Genomic DNA, 15,161 nt, shown 5'->3' on the forward strand with positions numbered 1-15,161 from the left:
CTCAGAGCTACAGAGAGTCGCTGCTCTCGACCCTCATGGAGGCAGTTCTAGAAATGATTTTCAAAGGAACGGAGCTATCTCAAGGTAAAACTATGACAGCCCAGCTGTGGCAAAAAGCTTTTTAGAAGCTGACTGATCAGAGAAGGTGAACCATTGTTGTGTTGATCCCAATGAACACTGCCGCATTATTGTTCAGAGCAAAGGTTGTCAGGCTTTTATCAACAGCCCAGGACTGGAGAATAAAACCACAGAAACTACTTTCTTTTTATTCTACCTCTTGTATACAACATCCACTTGATGTATTTCTAATTGTTTCTTTGCCAAAACCTTGACAAATAAGGGCAATAAAAGAGTTCAGTAGTGATTCAAGACAGTTTAAGCAAGTTTATGGACTAAAGTTTTTTTTTTCTTATGTTTATAGAACAATTGTAAGGCTCATAGTAGAATTAAACAATGTCTAAAAATGTAATTACACTGCAATGGTAGTAACTGCATCTAAAATCATACAAAGGTTTACAGAGTGACAAATTCCTGAATGCCAAAATAAACAATGTGTCAAATTAATAATGATATTTTGGTTTCTCAGTGTTTTTCATAAGCATGACTGCTTTTGCTCAAATCTCATGTTGCACAGTTACCATAAAACTGTCCATTGTTTTCATAGATATTTTCACAGGAATATTATGAGGCTCTACTACACTAAATTACCAGGATTATGACTGAAGCTCCGATTCACACTTGATCTTTAATTTTTAAAGAGGTAGTTTGTTCCTTACTTGTGTGTCAGACTGGTGACCCTGGTGGTGAGACTGAGGGAGTGGGCACACAGGAGCCTATTAGAGGAGGAGGAGCGGCCAGACTCCTTCCTTGAGCGCTTTCGCGGCCCTGAGGCAAGAAAGGCCCCCAGCCGCTCCAGCAACACGCAACCAGATGCCAGTGGCAGCAAGGCCAAATGGATTTTTAGGTATGCCTGTGTGTCACCTACAACCATTACTACACACTTCACTGAAAAAAAGGATTTGTTGGATTTACTTGATTGTAATATGTACATCGGTCCCACACAATGATAATGTGTAAAACCAACATAATTTTCTTTAGGGGTTAACTTGTTTGAATTATGTTAACAGAGGAAAGGTTAGTGTGTATGTGATTGCAAATATTCTATAAGGTGTTTTTTGCTTTACTAAAATGGTTAGCTTCTTCTGGAGGCACTGAGGGCCAGGCGTAAAACTAGGGGGGATAGAGCCTTCGCTGTGGTGGATCCAAACCTGTGGAATGCTTTGCCTCTTTATATTAGGCAGGCCCCCCTCGTTGTCTATTTTTAAGTCATATTTGAAGACCTACTTGTATTCATTGGCGTTTGGCCAGGAATGAGACTCTGTCTGTAGTGTTAGTGTTTGTTTTATTGTTTATAGTTTTTTATGTGATGATTTTAGATGTGTATGGTATGTTAAGCGTTTTGGTCAGCTGTGCTGTGGTAAAGCACTATATAAATAAAGTTGAGTTGAGTTGAGTTGAGTAAAATATGGTGTGGAAAATTGAAAACACTTTTCAGTAGAATACAAAACAACAGCAGAGCCTTAATATTTACCAGAGAGATGAGCCAACACACAGACAAAACTGTTAAAATAACAGTGTTTATTGTGGCACTATTGTATTGCTTTGCTTTATATCTTGCTTCTATTTTTCTGTATATCTTTGCAGTAGGTGTACAACTTTATAGATCCATAAGCCAAAGTTATGTCTGAGTGTATTATCCCCAATCTCTCCACGCTTTCAGGAAAAAACGGCTTTTGTTTGTGCTGTCTCCCTCCGATGACGCCTACTACCGCTGGTTATTTGTTATTGCCACAGCAGTGCTGTACAACTGGTTCCTTGTTGTTGCAAGGTAATGACACCACAGTCGTTGCGGCCATGCAGCCTTCAGACGTGGGTGATGGATGTGGTGAACAGATGTATGGTCCACTTCTTAAACTGCAGCAGTAAATCATTTTTCGTTTTTTATCCATAGGGCATGCTTTGATGCATTACAGGTGGAAAATTACATCTGCTGGCTGGTGTTGGACTACCTCTCAGATGTTGTGTACATAATAGACACTTACGTCCGACTTCGCACAGGTAACATATCGTTTCTGGCCTCAAGACACAATGCAGTGTCATTACATAAATCCCCACAAGTAACCATTTTATGCAAGTAATTACCTTAGTGTTGGTTGAAAAATGTGACAATCCTGGTTAAAAACAAAAACAAAAACAAACAAAAAACTGGCAAAATCTATACTTATGCTATTTTAGTATATTACGTATTAGCATATCGTATCATATTATACGATTAGTGTGATCTACTGTATGTCTACAAAGATTCTCAGTCATCCAGGTCATAGGATTGGAAATGGACTTAAAGCCATTTTGTTTTATTGTTGTGGACAACAGAATATGTGAGCAAGCACAAACTGTACATGTATTTTGTCTCAGGGTTCCTGGAACAAGGTTTGCTAGTGAGGGATCACGCCAAGCTAAGAGACAATTACACCCGTACATTGCAGTTCAAGCTGGACTTGTTGTCCATCCTGCCCACTGACCTGGTGTACATCGCCACTGGCATCCACACACCACAGCTCAGGTTCAATCGGCTCCTGCGCTTCCCACGTATGTTTGAATTCTTTGACCAGACAGAGACACGCACCAACTACCCCAACATGTTCCGTATCTGCAACCTGGTGCTTTACATCCTGATCATCATTCACTGGAATGGCTGCATCTACTATGCTATATCTAAATCTTTAGGATTTGGCTCAGACTCATGGGTGTTCCCAAACATCACTGACCCTGATAATACCACCCTGACCTTTAGTTACATCTACTGTCTGTACTGGTCAACTACTACTCTCACCACCATTGGAGAGAATCCTCACCCTGTGCTAGATGAGGAGTACATATTTTCAGTCTTTGACTTTCTGGTTGGGGTCCTAATATTTGCCACAATTGTGGGAAACGTTGGCTCTATGATTGCCAACATGAATGCTACCCGTGCTGAGTTTCAGTCTCGGATCGATGCCATCAAACACTACATGCAATTCCGCAAAGTCAGCAGAGAACTGGAGACACGTGTCATTAAATGGTTTGACTACCTGTGGACCAACAAGAAAGCTGTGAACGAGCAGGAAGTGCTGAAGAATCTGCCAAACAAACTGCGGGCTGAGATTGCTATTAATGTGCACCTGGAGACCCTTAAGAAAGTACGCATTTTTCAAGACTGTGAGGCAGGACTGCTGGTGGAGCTTGTGCTAAAACTGCGCCCACAGGTCTACAGCCCAGGAGATTACATCTGCAAAAAAGGGGACATAGGCAAGGAGATGTATATCATCAAAGAGGGGAAGCTGGCTGTGGTGGCTGAAGATGGGGTCACACAGTATGCCCTCCTCACCGCTGGCAGCTGCTTCGGGGAAATCAGCATTCTGAACATAAAAGGCAGTAAAATGGGAAATCGGCGGACAGCCAACATTCGCAGCTTGGGTTACTCTGATCTCTTCTGCCTCTCTAAGGATGATCTGATGGAGGCAGTGACCGAGTATCCAGATGCTAAGACTGTGCTAGAGGACAGGGGCCGGGAGATCCTAATGAATCAGGGTCTGCTGGATGAGAACGCAGAGAGGGGCAGCGGGCTGCGGAAGGAGGACACAGAGGAGAAGGTGGAGAGGCTGGAGTCCTCCCTGGACACTCTTCAGACTCGCTTTGCCCGTCTACTCAATGATTACTCAAACACACAGCAACGGCTGAAGCAGCGCATCACTGTGCTGGAGCGGCAGCTGAATCCAACAGACTGCAGCGCAGATGCAGACCGAGAAATGGATGCAGAAGCAAATGAAAGAGACCCTGGGCCTGTTGTCTGTTCGGGTGGGTCTCCACATCACAATAATGTGCAAACAGAGGACAAGAAGAGCCCAATATCAAAACATTAACTATCTCTGACATACCTTGATTCAGACTCATTAAATATAATGACGCTGTTTGTAATTTCCATTGTGAGATTGTTTTGTCAGTGTAGTTGAGTGGATGTCAGTAAGCACAAAAAAGAAAGCTGAGCTGAGCTACATTAAATACCTGTGTGACCAGTGTGGTTCTGTGTTGTGTGGGTGTGAATGATGACGTGACACTGGGATCTCTTTGGAGCGGGTCTGATGATCCTAAATGATAAAAACAGGCTTCCATGTAAATGAGGTGCCCGCTCCAACTCCAACAGTTAGCTTGAGACATGGGAACTTTTAAGCTAGCAGCACGTGACTGTCAAATGTAAGCTCACAGCAGCTTATATGACCAAAAAATACACATAAAACAATAAAAACAATCAGATGCATTACAATTATAACTGAACAGAAAAAGTCATACCCACCTCACCCACAGGACACGTCCAACAGGGGAGAGGTGAAGGGAGTGCACAGGATTTATAGGAGGTACCACAGAAGAAGAAACCCCAAAGTAGCTGCTCTGAGCTTGAATTTCCTCAACAAAAACAAAGGACACAGAGAGGTCCCTTCAGTTACAAAGGATATTTACAACTTAAAAACAGATTTTGTGTAATTATAACAGGTTACATACAGTTACACCTGCAAATTAAGTTTAAATGACGCTTCTAAAAAAAGGGCAAGATTAATTACTAAAAAGTATTGTGAATTACTAGTTGTTCTAATTTTTGGGTCACTTGTAAACATACTGTAAATGTGTTAGGTTACATCAGCAAAGGGATTTAGTTCTCTTGACATACTGTATATTGTGCTCTGGTCCTGTACACCGTGTCTCCTGCTGCTCCCCCTGGGAAAAATAAATCCAAGGAGAGATAATAAGAGGTGATTCACTGGGTTCACAAACACAAACACAATTGTCTTCCAGTGCCTTATTTTTAGGTTAGACCTGAATCAGACCTGTGATCATAATCTTTTCACACTTTGGTTTTCATGGGACATTTAAGAAGACTTCTTGCACTGGAAATGATTTTTAGCTCTCGTGAAGTGAGTCACAAGCAATTTGCAGTTGTTACTGTTCAACTGTTCTGCAAATGGGCAACAATTTTTTGACATTTGCAATAAAAAAAACTTACTTTGCCAGTTTTAGAATAAAATGAGTCAGCCTCTGTTTGCATTTGGTCTCCCCATTTACAGTACAGTACATACACACTCACTCAGTGAACCTAGGGAATGGGGATTTTCCAGTAATTCAGCCTCTGCATTCCAGGATACAGCTCAACCACATGAGCAGTGTTGATAAACGCTCCTGGAACAATGCCCCCACTGCAGAGCTGACTGCATTAAATAGGTGAGAGGTAATGAGGGCTGCGTGGGATCGAGTACCATGGACAAATGTCTAGTTATAGCCCACAGATTGATCAAACCTCATGTATATGCATGTTAGAGAAACAAATCACAAATGATAAAACTCTCAACACAGCATTGATTGGTATATGAAAAGATCCATATATAAGCATAACATTACATGCTTCAGTCATTATATTTCAACATAAGGTTCAATTAAATAGAAAATTATAATTGAAAATAAAATTCTTTCTTTACAAATTTGTCCCAAGATGTTTTTTAAGACCCACAGATCACCAAAACCATGCTAGCTAACTTGGTATGGGGTTGTAAAAAATGTTCAGTGTTAGAGGGGTTCAATCACTGTGATTGTCCCCTGCTGACTCCATTCTCCATTTCAAATGTGGTTAAAGAAAAGGTTGTGAAGGCAAATTTAGAGAGGTTTCAAGTGCTGATTCATATTAACAATGTTAAATTCACTGAAATGAATTGATTGCACTGTGGCGGTAACATGCTGCTTCGTCTGCCCATACATACACTGCTGTCAACTCCATGCAACTCACTTAACAGGTGCACTGCAGTGTCCCTTACCCCCTTAAACACACGATACTCCAACCCCCAAAACATTTGCCACCATTTGTCATGTGTACAGGCCAAGTGGTGCAGTGTCAGTGGCAGCCTTATATGCACTGACATGATCCATCTCTGAGCAGGGTGGTTTTTACAGGAAGTAAAATGCACCATCATGTCTACCTGTTCATGACATATTAAGAATAAACATGGCATATGTTGTAAATGTTGAACCAAGCTGAAACTGGGGAAAAACTTCACAGTCTTCAATATTTATAACTACACTGTTCACACTTTGTGACAGCAAACTGCATTTGAAAGTCAAACAGTATCTTCTGCTTAACATTTGGAGACATCAATAATCAGTGGGATTCACTGCACTACATTCTGTTTGCACATGCATAATTGCACAATGACTCTGCCGCACATGCTGCTCCCATGCAGCATAGTTATGTTCTTAGATTTTTTTATTATATTGCTGCATTTGTTGCTGCTTAGTGTCCTAGATTTTGTTACATGCATAATTGCACAATGACTCTGCCGCACATGCTGCTCCCATGCAGCATAGTTATGTTCTTAGATTTTTTTATTATATTGCTGCATTTGTTGCTGCTTAGTGTCCTAGATTTTGTTACATGCATAATTGCACAATGACTCTGCCGCACATGCTGCTCCCATGCAGCATAGTTATGTTCTTAGATTTTTTTATTATATTGCTGCATTTGTTGCTGCTTAGTGTCCTAGATTTTGTTACATGCATAATTGCACAATGACTCTGCCGCACATGCTGCTCCCATGCAGCATAGTTATGTTCTTAGATTTTTTTATTATATTGCTGCATTTGTTGCTGCTTAGTGTCCTAGATTTTGTTACATGCATAATTGCACAATGACTCTGCCGCACATGCTGCTCCCATGCAGCATAGTTATGTTCTTAGATTTTTTTATTATATTGCTGCATTTGTTGCTGCTTAGTGTCCTAGATTTTGTTACATGCATAATTGCACAATGACTCTGCCGCACATGCTGCTCCCATGCAGCATAGTTATGTTCTTAGATTTTTTTATTATATTGCTGCATTTGTTGCTGCTTAGTGTCCTAGATTTTGTTACATGCATAATTGCACAATGACTCTGCCGCACATGCTGCTCCCATGCAGCATAGTTATGTTCTTAGATTTTTTTATTATATTGCTGCATTTGTTGCTGCTTAGTGTCCTAGATTTTGTTACATGCATAATTGCACAATGACTCTGCCGCACATGCTGCTCCCATGCAGCATAGTTATGTTCTTAGATTTTTTTATTATATTGCTGCATTTGTTGCTGCTTAGTGTCCTAGATTTTGTTACATGCATAATTGCACAATGACTCTGCCGCACATGCTGCTCCCATGCAGCATAGTTATGTTCTTAGATTTTTTTATTATATTGCTGCATTTGTTGCTGCTTAGTGTCCTAGATTTTGTTACATGCATAATTGCACAATGACTCTGCCGCACATGCTGCTCCCATGCAGCATAGTTATGTTCTTAGATTTTTTTATTATATTGCTGCATTTGTTGCTGCTTAGTGTCCTAGATTTTGTTACATGCATAATTGCACAATGACTCTGCCGCACATGCTGCTCCCATGCAGCATAGTTATGTTCTTAGATTTTTTTATTATATTGCTGCATTTGTTGCTGCTTAGTGTCCTAGATTTTGTTACATGCATAATTGCACAATGACTCTGCCGCACATGCTGCTCCCATGCAGCATAGTTATGTTCTTAGATTTTTTTATTATATTGCTGCATTTGTTGCTGCTTAGTGTCCTAGATTTTGTTACATGCATAATTGCACAATGACTCTGCCGCACATGCTGCTCCCATGCAGCATAGTTATGTTCTTAGATTTTTTTATTATATTGCTGCATTTGTTGCTGCTTAGTGTCCTAGATTTTGTTACATGCATAATTGCACAATGACTCTGCCGCACATGCTGCTCCCATGCAGCATAGTTATGTTCTTAGATTTTTTTATTATATTGCTGCATCTGTTGCTGCTTAAAGTGCCTTAGATTTTGTGTTACTTATCCCTCTACTTTATATTTCATTTGTATTTTGTGGCATTCATGTGGACGGCAAAGTAAGAATTTCACTGTACAGGGAAACACGTTTCCTAACTGTTCATATGACAAATAAACACTTTGAACTTACAACAAAGGGACAATCCCATTTTCTTTTTATCCCTACCCCTCATTTTTGAGTGCTCCCTTGTTTTTAAGTTAACCCTCATAACAGTGGTTGAAATCATCCCCTATGAATTGGGACAACCCTTCAAGAGTTCTATGAATTATCTGTAGTTAATGATGGTAGTCAAGTAAACAGGTTACACAGTGCCATCTTCAGCTATGGTGGTTTCTTGTGTGTTGTCTTTAAGCATCTGTTTGTGATTTTCAACAACAATTAAGGAAAATAGAAGGATAGAAAGTGACAACAAAGACAGCCCTCTTCATAAGCAAACAACTATTCAGTTTTCTTTAATGTATCAAGTTAGAACAAATATTTCAAAAGAATTCAGTTCAAGATACTGTAAAAATTAGACCAAAAGAAATATGATTTCTCTAATAATAACTGATTGAATGTGAAGACATAGAGGAAAGGGTGCAGGGCTGCTCATATGTATCAGAGCTGAAAGACCATAGTGTGCTGTCTTGGGTCTGTCGACTGATTGGCTGGGAGTGTCCACTGGGACAAAATGCACCAGCTAGCGCATCCGCATGTGTAGGCTGTGCTTAGGTCCATCCACCCGCTCCAACTTCTCAAAGTGTTTCCTAGCATTACGGATATTGATGAGAGTGGCTGCAGATGCTGGAAAACAGAGACATCGATGATTATTTGGGTTATGTTGATTTGATTTCTGAACTATCCACTCAAGGCAGAGAAATGCTACAGTATTGTCACTACTTACGAATAGATGGGTCTGACATGATAACCATGACATAAGTGTTGGAGGTGAAGACATCAATGAAGGCAGCAAAGTTGGAGTTCCTCACTTCCATGCTTTGGAAAGAGGCGGCAAGTTTACTAGAATAAAATCGATTTCAGAAAATTAAAAACACGGCTGAAATCCAGCAGGTGATGTGTAGAGAAAAGGTGGTGATTTTACAGAGTGAACTTACCTACAGCTGAGTTTGAACTGTTTGATAATGTTACTGATCTTCTCAAATCGGTGAGCATCACGCTGCTCTTTGCACTGATAGTGGGAGATCACCTGCATTGACATAAAACACCATGCAAAAAATAAATAAAAATTCTCTTTAGCAGCTTCAGATAGATTTTCTGCCCAGATACTGTTGTGCCAGAGGATGTGGCTGATCTTACCAGGAAGGTGGCTCTCTCAAACAGAAGGACTTCATCTGCCTCAATGATCTGTGCAAAATTTCTCAGGTTTGTCTCTAGCTGCTGGACGTTTGGGATGAGCTGGTATACTATGCTAGACCAGGCCTGCAAAGACATGTTCAAATATTTCTTAGACTGTCTGCTTTATCAGCTAACAACTCAATATACAGCCAGTCAGATTCACAACCTTATACAGGGTTTCATCCCAGATTGACGTCCTGAAGCATGTACAAGCCAAAGGTCTGGACAGTCTCTTCAGATCTTCTTCACGCTCCTTAAAGATCTACACAGAAAATGTTTGATTCTTAATGATAATTAACACTGCTCATAATTATATTAATATTCACTTCATCTTTTACTGTGTTACCTTAAGAATTATTGTTTTTCTACAAAATACATCCACATCTTTATATTCTTTTTACTTTTTTGTGGCAGGTACCATTTCAAACAAAGAGTATCCATTTAATGACTTCTGATACTAAAATAGTATGTTTAAAACATCATCATTATTATCTGAAGCTCTGACAGCGGTAAAATTCATGGGATAAATATTGCGATGCCAATTTTTGTTCAGTGTGATGATTAAGTGACCGACAGTACGTCATACTGTCACCATCACAAAATGTCAAGCTCACCAAATCTCTCTGGTCTTCTTGCACAAGGTCCATTTTGTGCACAAGGCAGAATACTTTGGCATCAGGGGAGTTCTGCAGGATGGCTTCCAGACACGACTGGTAGTAGTGCATGTCTTTTTCCAGCTCACGGCTCTCAACGTCGAATACATAAATAAGCACCTCCACGTTTCTGAAAATGTTGTCCCTCTGACTGGTGAAGTAGTTCTCCATGAATGTGTCCTGTCTGATGTGCAAAGAAGAGCAGAGCAGTGTTTGACATGGATTCTCCGACTAGGCAAAAGCATTGACTGTATGTAAATATGGATGATGCTTCACCACTTCTCTTTATTATGCAAAAGCAAAGCCAAAATATTGTGAATATAGTGGCTGCCATCTTGGCATTTAGCAACCAGATACTGTGCTGTAGCAACCGAGTGGCACATCAGACCGCCAATCAAAACTGTCAAATCCTCCAAAATACACCCCTTTTTACAGTATATCATCAAATAACTTAACAAAAACAACCTTTCCAGAAGCATGACCATCTGTACACACATCAGCATGATAATATTTACCAAATATATCAGAAATCACTTTTGGAAAAAAATTATTTGATCTGTACTTCACCTTCACTCCGATTTCCCTATTTCAATTAAAAGAGACCTTAGCTTACTTAAAAATGACCTCTTCAACCCTTGACCTGCTTCCTGCCAGGTTCATCAAGGAGGGTTTTGATGTTCTGGGTCCCATTCTGGTCATGTTTATTAATCTCTCCTTGGACATGGGTGTGGTCCCGACTGCTCTAAAGCATGCGATAGTTCGCCCACTCCTTAAAAAAAAAAACCTAATCTCGATTCCTATTTATTGTCGTCTTCCTTTTTTGTTCAAAATTCTGGAAAAAATCGTAGTTACCCAGCTGCAGGTTCATTTAGATTGTTTAAATATTGCCGATAAGTTTCAATCTGGCTTTAAGCCCCGCCATAGCACAGAATCCGCGTTACTTATGATTCATAATGATATCACTATGGCTCTCGATACCAAATGTCCTGTTTTGTTAGTTCTTTTGGATCTATCTGCAGCCTTTGATACTGTCGATCACACTATTCTTTTGTCGAGACTTGAACACCTAGTTGGGCTTAAAGGCACTGTGTTAAACTGGTTTTCTTCCTTTTTGACCGACAGAACCTTCTCTGTTAGTATTGGTGACTGCGTCTCTAATATAGCTCCCCTCACCTCAGGTGTTTCGCAAGGTTCGACCCTGGCTGCATTACTCTTTTCTCTATATATTTCACCTCTTGCAGCTATTATATCTAGCCATAATGTTCATTTCCACTTTTACGCGGACGATGTTCAGATTTATATGCCCCTGCTCCTATCTGACTCCAGTGCTCTTACACTGTTGCATAATTGCATTCGGGATATTAGGCAATGACTTGCGCTAAATTTTCTGCAGTTAAATGAGAGTAAGACCAAATACATCCTTATTAGTCCTGCTCCGTCGCCTGATGTTAACCTCTGCACTTCAGTCTTCCATCTATCTGACACGGTGAAAAATCTCGGTATAATTCTTGATAGTGGTTTTATTTTTGAGACTCTTATCTAAGGTTAAACCTTTTTTGTCACATGGAGATCTGGAGAAGGATATTCATGCATTTATTATCTCACGGTTAGATTATTGCAATGCTCTGTATGTTGGTCTTCCCCATACTTTGCTTCAAAAATTACAACTAGTCCAAAATGCAGCAGCTCGGTTGCTATCTAACACCCCCAAGTTTGCTCATATCTCCCCTATTCTCCATGCTCTTCACTGGCTTCCAATCCAATTCAGAATTAAATTTAAGATTTTATTGTTTGTTTTTAAGGCTATTCATGGCCTCACACCTTCTTACTTATCTGACCTGTTGGCAATGTATGTGCCACGGAGAGCTCTCCACTCCGCTGATCATTTGTCGCTGGTGGTCCCACAATCCCGCTATAAGAAATGGGCCGACCGTTCCTTTTCTATTTGTAAATGCACTGTATTTATATAGCACTTTTCTCACAGTGTGTTGCACTGGCCAAAGCACTTTACAGGAGATCATACACCATTCACACACCAATGACAACAGGCTGCCACGCAACGGCGCTAATCAAGCCACCGGGAGCAATTCAGGGTTCAGTGTCTTGCTCAGGGACACTTAGGCATGCGGGGAGACCGGGAGTCGAACCACCAACTTGCTGGTTAGGAGACGACTACCCTACCTCGTGAGCCACAGACTGTGGAATGCTCTGCTGGTAGAACCACGGGCGGAAAGCGAACCAGTGGCCTTTAAGTCGGCCTTAAAGACCCACTTTTTAAGCAGGCTTAGCTTGTTTTATTGTTTTGTTTTAGCTTTGGTCTAGCACCCTAGTATTTCCTTATCTGTTTTATAGTCATTGTTTTGTGTGTTTTTATTGTACAGCACTCTGGTGCTCCTGTGAGTTGAAGAGCGCTATATAAATAAAGTTTTATTATTATTACTTTGAGTTTTCCGTTCAGCTCATGTCCCATCCACTGACACGGAGGGGGTGGGATTTATGACCTATACTGCAACCAGCCACCACAGGGCGATTGAGCCGGGGTGGCTTCACTTCTGAGAGATGTCATAGCATCCAGCTTTTATACAGTCAGTGGGTAAAAGACGCTGAACTGCCAAAGCTAGTCTAAAGACGAAAATGTACTTTACCCTCCACAGTCCCACAGGTTCAGAACCAGATTGCCAAGAAACCGTACATGGGAGTGTTCCACATCAACTAAATTTAACAAAGGATACAAAAAAAATTATAGATGAGATTAAAGAACACCCAGCATAAAAAATGTAACATCAAGTAGCACCTTTCTTTAAAGTGTTCTTACTTGTAGCTCCAAGGCGGCGTGTGTCACGAGCTATGTAATTAGCAAAGATGATTGATCTCATGCTGGTCTTTCCAGACCCGCTTTTTCCCATCAGTAGCACCTAAAAGCACAAATGCAGGAAATTAAACCATCATCACAAATCTTTCTTCTCTACTCTAGCAATAAGTAACAAAAACAATACCACAATGTAAAAACATTTCATCAGAATGCAACATTTAGCTAACTTAACAAAACATAATCTTGGGGGAGAAACAAAATCTTTCATTTTATTTGAATTCAGTTTAGCTGATTTGTCAAATATCAGCTTAAAGATAATGACGCTAAAAATATCAGAATTACCCTTTAAAAGCCCACCATGTGTGCTTAGTCTGTGATTGGTGAATGAGACATTCTCAAGACATAAAAACTGAAAAAATCTTTTAGAGAATGAAACTGATGGTCATTTGATGTTTTGATTCAACGATCCCTTGACTCCTAATTTACTTAAAAAACAAATAACCTACTGCATATTGTGCATTTTCTATTGTTATGGTAGGGATGACTGCAGCTTGCCAAATCATTTAAGGTATTGAAATATAGCAAAATCTCCAGATTTACACTTGGTAGAAAGCACCATATTGTACTCTGCTGAATCCATTAAAAGGTAGTTTGGAAAATGGGCACTCTTAAATGTAAGTACAGTGTAAACGTATTTCACTGCTGACTGTGAATATTAAAGGAGTCAGTGATTAGCTCTTGCTTCACCTTTTTCTTCATTGCTGTGCTTGACATCCCCTTCAGCAGAGACGATTAAGTATACTTCTCAGAGCTGCAGGTCAGATGATTTCAGTTTATGTCGGCAGCGACTCTCTCCTTCTTTTCCTTCAGCTGCGGAGCAAATAAATATTTTCACCTAACTGTCACGTAGCTGACTTTGCTGAAGCAGAAACCCGATATAACCACAGTCACTGGACACGTCTTAACGCGTTAAATAACGAACAAGCCAAACATATTCAACTAGTCACGAGTTCAGTAGAAGGTCTAGAATAAAAAAGTAAATCAGCGCCGTTATTCCAACTCCTTACTCTGCTCCGGAGAAAGGCTAGCTAAGCTAGCTAGCACGAAAGACAGTCCAGGCAAACGCCAGGTATCTTAGGAAACCTAAACGACTAGCTAGCTAAGTTAAACTTTCGTCGTGGATCATCGAACGGTTACTTATATACAAGCAAATTTACAATATAACTTTTATTTGTTAAAAAAAATACAGCTGTATGCATTACTCAGTGGAAGCAGGCAGTAAAGTCAAGATCAGCTGCTTCCTGTTTACGCCAAAAGTCACATGATGATGAAATGGGTTTGTGCTCTGAGCTTTATCTCCTGGAGAGCTTTAGATCGTTTTCAGGTTGTTTTCATATATAGGGGCAGTCACTGATTAAATATGTATGCTTAACTTTGGGTTGTAAAACATACATTTAGGGTTAGAAAAGTTAATGAGGTTTTAGCGATTTGGGAATTAGAGTTAAAAACAAACAGTACACAGACAAAAAACTAGTTTATCATTTTTCTCTTTGTATATTAAAAATCTTTTTACATTTGTTATTGCACAATAGAAGATTTAAAGCTAGAAATTTTTAAATATGCAACTAGCTATACTTCAATCAGATCCACTGGGTATTTTTCCACAAGTTATCACGTTTATGCAATGTTGCAATTCCTAGAGTGGCCACTAGGGAACAGTTGAGTCCATGCCATAGACTGTCTATGCTCCATATAAAGTCACATCTGCCAACTACACGTGTGTCAGTCAAAATAATACGATACTGCGACGTCCGGAAAAATCTTTCAAAATAAAACCATCACAAAGAAGTTAATATTATGGCTACCCTATGAAATGCTGTTAATTAAGTGGACCAACTTCAACAAAGTTAGTATTTATTGGAAGACTGTTATGATAGAAGACCCTACTATTTTTAAGTATTATTGAATAGGCCCACAGTACGAAGGCATGAATACATATACCAAAAAAAATCACACTGTCACAGTCCCTGGGCTAACAGTGATGGTTTTAAAATCTGTTTTGTGTGTATGGAGTTGTAGTTTCTTACTGTGACTACCATAGGGCAGTATAATGCCTGGTAATTATACATTGTTTGTTCATATTGGGTAGCTTAATTTCTTTTACTTTCTTATTCTTTAAAACTTTTCATTCTTGTTAATATCCTTCCATCAGCCAGGATCAAATCAGCAGTAGCAAGGATTTACTGCACACAAAGACAAGACCTCTAATATATAACACAACAGCTGGCCTAACACATACTGGACATGACAATTTATACAGTATTTAGAGACAGTACTGAGGACGCACACTGTATGCATGCCTTTTAGTGGCATGATGTAAAGTAGTCCTATGCATTATATTAGGTACCAATATTTTA

The 15,161-nt window shown here is 39.8% G+C and overlaps 2 protein-coding genes across 3 annotated transcripts in view; one reads left to right on the top strand and one right to left on the bottom strand.

Moving 5' to 3' along the window:
* The window catches only part of cnga2b (cyclic nucleotide gated channel subunit alpha 2b), a 4,190-nt gene extending 228 nt beyond the window's left edge, over nucleotides 1-3,962 (top strand). The window contains exons 2-5 of the mRNA XM_020598870.1: nucleotides 788-964; nucleotides 1,781-1,888; nucleotides 2,012-2,118; nucleotides 2,476-3,962. Of these exons, the coding sequence (XP_020454526.1) occupies nucleotides 788-964; nucleotides 1,781-1,888; nucleotides 2,012-2,118; nucleotides 2,476-3,962 (1,879 nt within the window). The remainder of the gene's footprint in view (nucleotides 1-787; nucleotides 965-1,780; nucleotides 1,889-2,011; nucleotides 2,119-2,475) is intronic.
* A 4,405-nt stretch (nucleotides 3,963-8,367) lies between these two features.
* rraga (Ras-related GTP binding A) lies at nucleotides 8,368-14,114 on the bottom strand. Of its 2 annotated transcripts, none has more exons than XM_020599086.1 (10): nucleotides 14,007-14,114; nucleotides 13,492-13,614; nucleotides 12,748-12,847; nucleotides 12,578-12,644; nucleotides 9,894-10,116; nucleotides 9,446-9,541; nucleotides 9,241-9,363; nucleotides 9,039-9,130; nucleotides 8,828-8,943; nucleotides 8,368-8,727 (listed from the first exon to the last, which is right to left on the bottom strand). In XM_020599086.1, the coding sequence occupies exons 2-10, from the start codon at nucleotides 13,516-13,518 to the stop codon at nucleotides 8,624-8,626; spliced, it is 948 nt and encodes a 315-aa protein (XP_020454742.1). In that variant the 5' UTR covers nucleotides 13,519-13,614; nucleotides 14,007-14,114; the 3' UTR covers nucleotides 8,368-8,623. The 2 variants fall into 2 exon arrangements, with proteins under 2 accessions (XP_020454742.1, XP_020454743.1); XM_020599087.1 differs by lacking the exon at nucleotides 14,007-14,114 and adding an exon at nucleotides 13,812-14,000.
* Between the last annotated feature and the right edge of the window lie 1,047 nt (nucleotides 14,115-15,161).

This window comes from Monopterus albus, unplaced genomic scaffold, assembly GCF_001952655.1.
Source record: "Monopterus albus unplaced genomic scaffold, M_albus_1.0 scaffold39.1, whole genome shotgun sequence".
NCBI classification, from domain to species: Eukaryota; Metazoa; Chordata; class Actinopteri; order Synbranchiformes; family Synbranchidae; genus Monopterus; species Monopterus albus.